The 12,291-nt window shown below is 51.1% G+C and overlaps 1 protein-coding gene across 1 annotated transcript in view; it reads left to right on the top strand.

The window, feature by feature from the left end:
- The first annotated feature begins 603 nt into the window (after positions 1-603).
- PLXND1 (plexin D1) overlaps positions 604-12,291 on the top strand; it is a 120,079-nt gene continuing 108,391 nt past the window's right edge. Inside the window, exon 1 of the mRNA XM_014605516.3 lies at positions 604-1,917. Coding sequence (XP_014461002.2) covers positions 646-1,917 — 1,272 coding nt within the window. The 5' untranslated portion in view covers positions 604-645. The remainder of the gene's footprint in view (positions 1,918-12,291) is intronic.

Raw genomic sequence — 12,291 nt, 5'->3', positions numbered from 1 at the left:
GGGCTAGGGTGGCCATCCCAGAGGACATTCCGGTTTTCTGCTACTCCATCCCCTATTGATACAAAACCCGGTGCCTTTATGCCCTCCGTTTTTCTCTCGAAGAAGGGGCTGCTCAACCCCGTGTAGGTGGCCCCCACCAGAACAGAAAAATAGAGGACCTAAAGGTTTTTGCGTCAACAGAGGACACCCGGGCTGTCCCTTAGGACGGCCAGCTACGAGCCGGGCGCAGGCGGTAGCCAGTCTCGACATCGCCTGCGAGGGTCTGTCAGTCTTCTCCTGCTTAGACCCGAAGGAAAGGGGGCTATTTCTAGTCCGTCCGAGCAGGGGGGAGGGCTGTGAGGGCGGCTAGTCTGAGGGAGGAGCGGGGAGAGGTCTCCTCGTAGCGCTGAAAGCAATGCGGGGGGGAAAGAAACCTTCCCCTGAAGCAAAGCGAGACATGAAGGGAAGGGAAGGGAAGGGGAAGGGAAGGGAAGGGAAGGAGGGGGGCGGGAGCTGTCACGGGGGGAGGGTGCCGCCTGCCTCCGCGCCGCCGAGCCCCATCCCATCCCGCCTGTCGGGGCGGTCCAGAGGCGCGGGCGGGCTCGCCACAAAGGCAGCGCCGGCTCCGCAGGCAGCGGGTGCCCTCTCCATGCCCGGCGCGGCGGCATGGCGGGGCGGGCGCTCCCTCGGACGCCGCCGCCGCTGCTGCTGCTGCTGCTGCTGCGGGCGGTGGTGCTGGCGCTGGCGCTGCGGGCGGGCGCGGGGCTGGAGGTGCAGCGCAAGTTCCCGTCGCCCACCCCCACCAACAACTTCGCGCTGGACGGGCCGGGCCGGCGGGTGTACGTGGCGGCCGTGAACCGGCTGTACCAGCTGGCGGGGCCCAACCTGACGCTGGAGGCGGAGGAGCAGGTGGGCCCCGTGCCCGACAACCCGCTGTGCCATGCCCCGCAGCTGCCGCAGGCGTCGTGCGAGCACGCGCGGGTGCCCACGCCCAACTACAACAAGATCCTGCAGCCCGACGCGGCGCAGGGCATCGTGGTGGTGTGCGGCTCCGTCTACCAGGGCTCGTGCCAGCTGCGCAGCATGGCCAACATCTCGGCCGTGGCCGTGCGCTTCCCGCCCCACGCCGCCAACGCCCCGTCCGCCGTGCCGTCGGCCGAGCCGGTGACCGTGTTCCCCAGCATGCTCAACGTGGCGGCCAACCACCCCAACGCCTCCACCGTGGGGCTGGTGCTGCCCGGCGGCGCGCCCGGCGACACGCGCCTGCTGGTGGGCGCCACCTACACGGGCTTCGGCAGCCCCTTCTTCCCGCGCAACCGCAGCCTGGAGGACCACCGCTTCGAGAACACGCCCGAGATCGCCATCCGCGCCCTGGACGCGCGCGGGGACCTGGCGCGGCTCTTCACCTTCGACCTCAACCCGTCCGACGACAACATCCTCAAGATCAAGCTCAGCGCCAAGGCCCGCCACAAGCTGGGCTTCGTGCGCGCCTTCCTGCGCCGCGCGCGCTTCGCCTACCTGGCGCTCAACAGCGAGGCCAACGCGGGCGACAAGGAGAGCCAGGCGCACAGCCTGCTGGCGCGCATCTGCCTGCCCGACGCCGCCGCCGCCGGCCCCGGAGAGACCAAGAAGCTCACCGAGTCCTACATCCAGCTGGGGCTGCAGTGCGGCGCCGGCGCCGAGCTCTACAACCGCCTCGTGTCCGTCTTCCCGCCGCCCGACGCCGCCGACCAGCGCCTCTTCGCCGTCTTCGAGCGCGGCGCCGGCCCCGGCCCCCGCGCGCCCGCCGCGCTCTGCGCCTTCCGCTTCGCCGACGTGGACGCGGCCATCCGCGCCGCGCGCCGCTCCTGCCTGGCCGCGCCCGACGCCGGCCTCGTGGCCGTGCTGGACAGCGTGGTGCAGGGCAGCGGGCCCTCCTGCGAGAGGAGGGCCATCCAGGTAGCGCCCCCGGCCCCGCGGCACAGGGCAGCCCTCGGGTGCGGGCGGGGGGCAGCCCCGCATCCCTCTCCCAGCAGCGTCCTGGTGCAAGCGCCTGCCTCCCGGGTGGCTCTGATCCTGGGGAACCCCCCTGTACCTGGTGGGAGTGGGGACCCCCTTCCCATGTGGCTCTGATCCTGGGGAACCCCCCTGTACGCTGGTGGGAGTGGGGTACCCCCATGTGTCTCTGATCCTTGGGTACCCCCCTGTACGCTGGTGGGAGTGGGGTACCCTCCATGTGGCTCTGATCCTGGGGAACCCCTCTGTACCTGGTGGGAGTGGGGACCCCCTTCCCATGTGGCTCTGATCCTGGGGTACCCCCTTGTACGCTGGTGGGAGTGGGGTACCCTCCATGTGGCTCTGATCCTGGGGTACCCCCCTGTACACTGGTGGGAGTGGGGTACCCCCATGTGGCTCTGATCCTTGGGTACCCCCCTGTACGCTGGTGGGAGTGGGGACCCCCTTCCCATGTGGCTCTGATTGAGATGTGGGGCCCAGGTCACCCCCCATCCTATACTCCAGCAGCCTCCTGGTGCAAGCACCTGCCCCCTCATGTGGCTCTGATCCTGGGGAACCCCCCTGTACACTGGTGGGAGTGGGGACCCCCTGTGTGGCTCTAATTGGGGTGGGGGGCTGGGGAACCCCCCTGTATACTGTTGGGAGTGGGGACCCCTCCACATGTGGCTCTGATGAGAGTGGGGAGGTCCAGGTCACCCCCGCCCCACCTGCATACAGGTGGGAGCTCTGATGGGGATGGAGACTCAGGGTTAGGGTTGTTCCCCCTGTACCATGGTGGGAACAAGGATCCCCCTACCCTGCAGCTCTGATGAGGGTAGGGGGCCTGGGTAACCCCTCAGCGGTGCCCTGGTGGGAGCTTTGATGTGGGTTGCAGGGTCAGATAACTCCCCACTCAGCCCTGGTGGCAGTGAAGACTCCCCTGTGTGGCTCTGATGAGGGTGGGGGCCCAGGTAACCTCCCCCCTGCCCCCCAGGTGGGAGCTCAGATGAGGGAGCCCTGCTTAGGCTGGAGCCCTCTGGGTGGGTTTGGTACTCTCCATGGTCCCCATCCTGAAGTTCTCACTCAAGCAAAGCTCCCAATAAACTGGATGTAAGGCCCCTTGGAAGTGGGTCTCACACTGGACTAACAATATAACCTTGTACCTTTGCGGCTAGCTGCGTGGGTGATTATTGCACAGCAGGCTGAAGTCTGGAGGGGTTGAGGAACAAAAGCATTCAAAGAGGCACAAAAAACTTCCCCAGAGTCTGTTCTTCAGGGTTCGGTCGTAGTGCCTCAGGTGACAGGTCTCCCTTGTAGTGCTACTAACAAAACCATCCTTAACGTGGTTGTGGATTAGGGGTGGGATTCAACTGGAACCTTTGACCTGAGGGTCACTGGACTTTGCAGGGCTTGGGTGCTGACTGGAACCAACCAAGATCCAGGTATTACAATAGATTTCTAGTGGCCTTATCCTGCGTCTCATCAGTATCAGTGGCAAAAGCTCTGTGGACTCCAGTGGGGCAGGATCAAGCTTTATTTCCCAACCTGAACTGAAACCTGGTCCCTGAAAGCCTGACAAACGTTCCCTGAAAGCCTATGAGGCTGGTGGGCAGAAAGGTGCCAGTAGTTAAATCTTGGTCTGATTCTGAAGTTTTGCTGTTGAATGAAGCTCAAATTCCCCCTGAACACTCCAGAGGTATGTTAGGGGTTAAAGATCTGCATGTGGGTTTTACACCTCCAGCCTCTTTCTGCTAAAATCTGTCTTGCAACCACTTCTGATGAGTGAGTCTAATTTACTCACACCAGTCAGTATTTAGGAGGTTAAGAGAAACATGCTGAATGCAGCGAGCTACTTTTTTTCACCGGGATTTATATTCATACAGTAACCATGTGTAAACTTGGGTCACATTGTGAAAGTCAGTCGGATTCCTACTCTGTTTACTAGGAAGCCAAGCATGCAGTGGTTTTCAAAAAAAAAAAAAAAAAAAGGCAAAAAAATCCTACCCCTTCTTTTATCAAGTACTGTCTTTATTCCCACGTTCGCTGTCCCTAGTGAACTGGTGGTGACTCACAGACTTTATTTTTCTTTTTCTTTTCGGCTGCTGCTCCCTGTGCAGACACTGAGGGAAGGCAGCTTGAAGAATGTGCGCAGTTACAGCTGTCCGCTTCCCACGTCCCTGCGTGTGTTCCTGCAGCGGGACAGTGCTGATGTGTGCAGCACATGGAGAGGGGACACAGGCTGCCTTGTTTCATTGCATGTGGGGTGAAAGTTTGCCATTGTCACCATTTGTTACCAAGTAGACATAAATGCTAATGCTAGATAAAGGCGCCTGTTTTCTCCTTTGGTAGAAGGCACAAACCGTTTTAAAAAAAAAAAAATTTGAGCTGCTTTTAACATTGCATTTTTTCCCCTTCCTCTGATAGAAATGCATAACTCAGCTCCATCAAAGATCATAAAAACATCTGTTTGATTTCACAGGCAAGATAGAACATTTGGGTTTGGTCTTCCCTGTGTGATACGGTGGCAACGATAGAAAGGTTTCCCATGGTAACCAAGGTGTTGAGTGTGGCAGCCCCATGCTATGCTGAAAAATGTAGCCTTAATGTAGTGGTTCACAGACGTGCACTAGCAAAGTTGAATTGCTTTCCTCTGGTGGCACCGTAAGAGCTGCCAGAAAGCCAGGAAATCTGGGAGTCATTAGGGCTTCGCAGTTAATTCTACAAGAGACTCAAGTGCATTGAACGCTGCAGGTCCAGTCCTGAAGTCCTGATGCAGTCTCAGCTCTCAGGGAAGTTGCTGCAAGGTGCGGGTCTGATTTTTCAGAGTGACTGAACACCTGCAGGGCTTGTTGCCTTCAGCTGGAGCTCAGTGTTGCTGAGAAATGGGTCCTCAGCACATTGCAGGGTCCTGCTCTGAGTAAAGGCTTTGCAGATGGGCATGAGCCTGAAACTTTGAAAGGGCTCTTCTAAGACAGCAAGGAGCCCAACTTCCATTGAAACTCCATAGCAGTGAATTGTGGAATTGCTATAAAATCCTCTGACAGTCCCAGCCTGAGTGAATAATAAGATTTTTCCAACTTTCAGTCACTTGGGGGCAACAATTATTAATAAAGAATAAGCAATACTTTATTAGCATTGAAAATACCTCGCATGGTTCCTCTATAGAGTGTTCTTCCAATATTTATGCCTCCTCAACAACATGCTATGAACCCTTTATTCCCATTTCACAGACTGGGAAAAGTGATGCAAAGAGGTTGAGAATAGTTTTAAGCCAGAGACACAGTCAGTGTTAGAGCGGGCCTGAGATTAGGTGCTATGGTTTAAGGCAGTTTATTTGTATTACATGACAGGTTAATCATATTTTTCAGAGGAGCTTACCTATTTTATTGGTTAAATGCTGACAGAAATAGGTACCGTATGGAGGATCTTATCTGCATATGCCTATATACGTGCCTAGTTACCGAATAGTTCCATTAACTGGTTTTATAAAGAAAGCACATTACGAATAGGTGTGTCGTCAAAAGTAGGTCTAAACAGCAATGTGCCTGGTAGTTCTGGGTCGATGGTTTAGGAAATGTATGGTTATACAAGAGTTTGTGGTTGTGGGCTAGGGATGGACGTCACACATCCTAGATTCTAACCCTGCCTCTGACTCACACTCAGTGTGTGTCCCTGAGCAAGTCACTTACTGGTCCTGCACCTCAGTTTCCTTTCCTGTTCTATAAATTATCTTACTGTTGCTACTAAGCCCTCCTCAGCAGGTGTTAAGGATTATGTTTGTTAAGTGCTTTGAGAGCATTTGATGGCAAGTGCAGTGCTACATCAGTGCAACCGGCTACCAGTATTTGTTCCTGCTTAGTATATTTCTCTGTGGTTCCCTTTTGAAGCATGTATCTCAAGAAACGTTGACCATGCCTGCTGGAAGCCCTCTTACTGACTGCTTAGCTGGAAGAAGAGCTTTTCAGGGTTTTTCTTTTACTTAATCATTAGGATTGCCAACAAGTTAACAAGCAGCTTTTATTTCCAACTCCCAGAGCAGCTATATCAAGACGAGGATTGTAATATTATGTTTCTTTGCACTGAAAAATCCAACATCAATTTCCACCTTCTAGACAATGAAATATTCTAATACATCTTGTGTCCAGCTCTGGGAACCCAGCAGGAAAATATATTAGAGCAGCAGCTGGCATGGTGTTACAGCTAAAGGTCTATCTGCCTTTCTTTTGTAAGCTCCAGTTTTCTGCACTGAGTGGTTCCCAAGTTTCCTTTCGCCTACACATCACTCAGAAATATTCATATATTACCCAAAAATGTTATTCATTAGCTCGTTGTTGTTCATTAGCCCTAGACCTACAGACTAGGATTCTTTCTTATTTTAACAACAAAAAATAAAATACTTTCCTGAGTCACTCCAAGCACAGGTGAGGCTAAAGTGATTCTGACTGTGGCAGCTATTCTAGTGGTGTGGGGATTTCATATGGGAAGAAATGGATACCACATTACATGTTATCATGTTTAAATAGAAGGCCCCTTCCTGTAACCCTTACCAGTGGGACTAATCCCATTGAAGTCACTGGGTTTGTGGGTGAGTAAGGGATTGCACAGTCAGGCCCTTTTGCATGAAGTCTTTGGGGCAGGGACTGGATCTATAATTGCAAAGTAGCTGTGTAGAACATAGTTTCCATTTTGGGGACATGGAATTGAAGGCAAGTGCAGATTACCTTAGCCCTCCACAGTAGGGCCTTTGGTTCTTTATTAACAGCTATTATTTATCAAGTTCTGAGAGTGTGCTCAGTACCATGTAGGGCTAAGCCCTTCAAGAAAGCACTTAAGCATATGCCTAACATTAAGCATGGGAGAAGTCCGTTTGATTTTGAATGAGACTATATGCATGCTTAAAACTAAATGCATGCTTAGATGGAGCCTAAACAGACAGACTAAATGGATGGGGAGATGGTTCTACCTGAGCAGAGGAAGACTACCGGAGTGTTGCTGTTATGGTTTTTTTTATGAATGGCTCTGTTAAAGCACTTATGAAGGAGGTGGATTAACATTGATAGGCTTAGAGGAAGGAGTAGATTTTAAGGAAGGATTTTGTGTGGTTTGCCTTTATAAAAGAATTTGCTTCAGGCTGAATGCTGTTTTTGTGATACAGACAATAAACGGCCCCCGCGCAGTGTTAGAATGAGACCACCGATGTGTTTTCATTGTGTGTAGAATTATGGAATCATGTAGCCAGTGCTGGTTTTGTACCAAAGTCTCCACAAACAGAAAGGGATCGTCACACTTTTTTTAGCATGTGCAGTCCCCACTGGTGTGCCGTCAGAGCTTAGCAAACATGGTTAAATATTGTTGGGTCCCTCCATCTGCCAGTTCCAGTCCTGATCTCAGTTACTGTGGTACAAAATCTGGCTAAGCCGACTGGATTTACTGCATATTTACATCACTGCAACTGGGATCAGGCTCTGGCCAGTGAAGTTTGAAGGACTCTTAAACCTCCTGCCACGTGACTGGACTGCTTTTTTTTTTTTTTTTAAGATAACTAGGTTAAGGACCCACTCCTCCAAGGTGACAAGAGTCCTCACTTCCCACTGATGTGAGAGTCAAGGCACTCACACCATTTCCACAACATGCTCCATACCTCAGGTGATTAAGCCTGAAAAGGAAAATTATGAGCTAGATCCTCATGTGTGATGCAGCCACTTCACACCACACCATGGCAAATAGGGCATAACGAAGGTTTGATTAACTTGTTGAGAATTACCCCAGGTCAGGGGGGACCAGCCAACTGTGTGGAGACAGCATAGGAGCTTGTATAGCACTCTTCTTCCCTGATGATTGCATAGCAGAGGGAAGGGGACAGGGGACACAGCTGGGATGTCCTTGTGCCAAGCTGATCTCCGGCACATAGAGCCTTCAGCAACAGGAACGGTAAATTCAAATGTGAATGGTAAGCCAACTCTGACCACCCATTCCTCTGTGCATGCTTCAGCCATAGCTGAGGATCTGGGAGGGGTGGGGGAAAACAGGGTAAAATGAAACTTGACATACAAAATTGAGGAAAGAGTTAAGCTTGGAACACCACTCCAAACTTGCCTAGTTATGTACAGCTATTGCAGAGGTCTCCAGTGAGTTCTGCTTATGCTATTTTATATGCTGAAATATATAGGCGGAGTGGCATGTGATAATAATGCGTTTCAGCATTAACTCTGAAATTTCTGGCTCTTGTGGCTTTGTGTCAGATCCTGCATGTTAGTTGAATGCAGTGTTTTGTGGTTTAATGATTAGATAGCCAGCAATGAACTTTGCAATAATGGGTTGTTAAATAAAATCTACTGCTTGGGCGGATTATATAAACAATTTCAGTATGTGTATACTTAGGTTTGGAAATGCCTCCTAAAACCAGTAAGAAAATGTTCCCAAAGAAAAACTTGTATCCACATGGGAATATGACAAAGCGTCTACTTGCTGTCCAAATATACTGCCGCGTCTCAGTGGGATTGGGTTTTATAGGAGCTCTGTTACTTTGAAGTATTGGTTTATACTAATTCAGAAATTCCAAACATGAAAATAAATTTGCTTTAACCTTATATTTATTCAGACAAATCCAGGGGACTAGCCACAAAAAGGAAATTGGAAATTTGCACTTAATTTATACATTAAAAATAAAGCAAAAGTTCCTATAACTGATTTCTGTTTTCACAGAATTTTATGCTTTTGGGGCTTAGTAGCATTGATATAAAATATTACAAAATGCAAGTGCTACCCTATCTTGCTATATTGTATCTATCTATATATTATATTTTATCTTTCTTTCTTTGATTCTGAATGTGGCATAGATAAGTAAATCAAGAGTCCCCTGCCTCAACCTCAGATCCCTGTGCTTTGTTAGACTGGGTTGTAGGATCATTGCCTTTCAGCCCAAACCAAAGCCCTACTTCTATCCCTCCTTGTACTTTGGAAGAGTTAAGACTTGAATCCAGATCTGAGCACAGTGTTGTAGGCGCATCTCTCCTGAGTGGTAGGCGGCAGTAGGAGGCTGTTGTGTATAGCTTTTCATGGATTTGTTTCAAAACACAATTTCCTATTCAGTTTGATGGCATAGACACATAGCTGAGGAGGATAAAACAAAAGCTGTGTGAAGCATATATCATTCTTTCTTAGCAGGGGTTCAAGACGCCTAGGTTCTTACCAACATAGCACAAACCCGTAAGAGCCCTGGCTTGACTCACACCTGCTTTGCGTTTCAGGTGCAAATGAATCCCAAAGTCAGTGAAATTTCACTTGACTGCACCCTGAAACCAGAAGCTGTGCCTGGTTTAGGTAGACAAGCAATAAAAGGCCAGAAAGTGGGCTTGTGAACCTTAATTAACTCATAGATCTAGTGAATACTTCAAAACACATAACATTGCTGATTTTCTTTTGTAGATAAGGAAAACAGAACAGCCCATTCAGAACTTCAAGGGGTCTAAGAATCTGAGAAATAGCCATGACTGACTGAATGGCTTTTGCCAAGCCTTACATGCTAGAAATTCAGGCTAGGTTTGGCCCAGTAGATTCACTAGTTTTCTCATAGAGGATGAATGGTTTTCAGTAGAAAGGAATATGAATGCAAGAGAAGGAATCAGGTTTTTCAAACCTGATGGTTGGTTTCATGGCCTGCCTAGAAGGACATTCGTGTTCTACTCCCCTCTGGCTCCCCAGACTGGTGGGCTAGGGACAGAAGTTACACATAAACTGGTTTAAGTGATCAGAAACTAGTTTAAACCTGTAACAGGACAGAAATTCAGTGCACATAAATTGCTTTCAAATGACCAAAACTGGTTTAAGATAAATCTGGTTGGATGTAGTATCAGACTTAACTGATTTAGGTCAAACCAGTTTATGGAACTTCTGTCCCAGACCCCTTCCCGGTTCAAGTTAACTCACAGTCCCCCAGCATCCCAGCATGCTTTGCAGCCCTAGTCTATTCTGCCTGCTCCAGTGGAGCAGAGACTGCCTCGCCGCTTTGCTGTTTGGCTTCTTCCTGCCTGTGTCTGTCAGCCCATAGGGATGGGGGTGGGGGCAGGGAATCCCCTAGCCAGGGTCTTCACAGCACATGGGAGGAGGGAAAGCCCCTGTGATGTGGGCTTTTCAGACCTTGGCAGCCTTCTCCCTCCCCTCCCAGCTGGTGATTGCTTTAGTGGCTACCACAGAAGGGAAGGAGAAACAGTCCTCGTGGCTGGTGCCTGCCCATGCAGCCCAGCACTGGGGCACTGGGGAGCCCCCACCTTGGGGGGGCTTCTCCCCACCCCAGCCCAGGGTCCCCCAGCCTGGGGCAGCCCTAGGAGCTGAGGGGAATCTTCCCCTCCCAAACCTTGCTGTAGAGCCTTGCCTTGGCCCCTGCAAGACTCGGGCAGCTTGAGGGAACAGAGGGAAATTCTCCTGCTCCTCCACAGGCTATTTTGTCTTAGTTGCTGTGAGTCAGAGGCAAAATTAATACAGGGGAGCAGAGGAACTTCCCTTTGCTGTCTGGACTGTCCCTGAGACTCCAGCAGCTCAGGCAGAGGGCTGGGGTTGGGAAGAATTCCCCTCCACTCCTGGGGCTGTCCAGGGCTGGGGTGGGAGGAACCCCTGCAGCAGGGGCTCCCCAGTGCCCCCATGCTAGGTTGCAGTGGCAGGCACCTGGCCGGGAGGACTTCTTCTCCCTTGCTCCTGCGGCAGCAGCTGAAGCAATCAGGCTCCCCAGGGCTGTCTGAGCTGGGGAACGCAGGCTGGGGGAACTTCCTGAGGGGGAGGCTCCCCCAAGGTGGGCCAGCGCCTGGACAGGGGCTCCTGAACCCCCTGTGGGGGGACAGCAGGGGGCTGGGGACACTTGGCCGGGCTGGCCATGGCCAGCAGTTTAGGAGATGTGCTCCCCACCTTCTGGCCTGGGTCAGTGCAGACCTCCCCCTGCCTTTCCCAATTGAAACCTGAATGTCAGCTCAGTTGGTTATTGGTTCAACCTACACAGCTTAGAGGAAGCTGCCTAGTTTGAATTGATTCAGCTGCAGGCTTTTTGAATGTACTTAGCTGTAATGCTTGGGAGTGTGCAGAGGCATGGGACTCATTCCTAGTGCTAAGAAAGGAATCGTGTTTCTCTATACCAGTCCCCCTTGCTGAACACGAAGCGGTAGCGATAAGCTCTGTATCTTGGCGGATACCAGCTCTGATGTGAAGTCTCAGAAGATGCAACTGGAGGGACTGTTGCATCAATTTTCTGATTTTCAGTTTACATTAAGCAGAATGAAAAGAGTAGGATCAGTGGGCAATGGCCCATTCTTACAAGTCATTTATGGACTTGGAGATGTTGACAGGCCGCAGTGGGATTTTACAAAAACACCTAACTCCCATAGGCACTTTTGCAAATCCCCCTAGATGCCTATCCAGATTTTTTAGCATATTTATTCTTGTCCAGTGACCCTCTCCAGCAGGTTGTCAGAGACATTAAAAGTGTAATCCCTTGGCTAAGGTAATTGAATGCAAATTTATGGCCAGCTAATACAAGAGATAGAAATAATCCATTAAAACACCAGGAAGCCAGCACACTCTACCTCCCTCTACGTGTTCCCATGCAACAGCCAGCTATATTGATAGTGCTTACCATTTAGGACCCAGACAGCAAACCACAAGTCATGATCCTGTAGGTCAGCTGTGGGGAGAAATTGTTGTCAGTGTCAAGTGCTTCTCTGATGCAGTCAGGTTTATTTACAGTGTTCAAATTTCCCTTCCCCTGAATGCAGGACAAATTAAACCACCAGAGGTAGGTTATCTGGTCAAAATTTCAGCCCCTTTCAGCTAACAATTAGCCCAAACAGCTTTTTCTTTCTAGGGTTTTCTCAGGACGTTGCTTTAAGGCTGCCTTAGACTGCTTCCTTGGTTTTTTTCTTCTCCTAACTTGTGTTTTGATCCTTCCTTTTTATCTTCCTCCACACATGGAGGGATGCGGGCAGTGGGGTCCCCCAGGGCTCAGTCCTCAGGCCCGCGCTGTTCAACATCATCAGCGACTTGGACGAGGGGGTGAAAAACTCCTTGTTCAAATTCACAGATGTCACCAAGATGTGGGGAGAAATGGGCATGCTAGAAGGCTGCAATTGGATCTGGACAGGTTACAGGGGTAGGCGGATGAGAATAAGAAGGGATTCAATACTGACAAGTGCAGAGTACTGCACCTGGGGAGAAAGAACCAGCAGCATACCTACAGGCTGGGGAACTCCTCTCTCGTCAGCACAGAGGCAGAAAAGGATCTTGGAGTCATTATAGACTCCAAGATGTACATGGGCCGCCAATGTGGGGACGCAGTCAGGAAGGCTAACCACA

This window comes from Alligator mississippiensis, chromosome 12, assembly GCF_030867095.1.
Source record: "Alligator mississippiensis isolate rAllMis1 chromosome 12, rAllMis1, whole genome shotgun sequence".
Lineage (NCBI taxonomy): Eukaryota > Metazoa > Chordata > Crocodylia > Alligatoridae > Alligator > Alligator mississippiensis.
The sequence above is the reverse complement of the archived record's forward strand: the minus strand, read 5'-3'. Positions and strand labels throughout refer to the sequence as shown.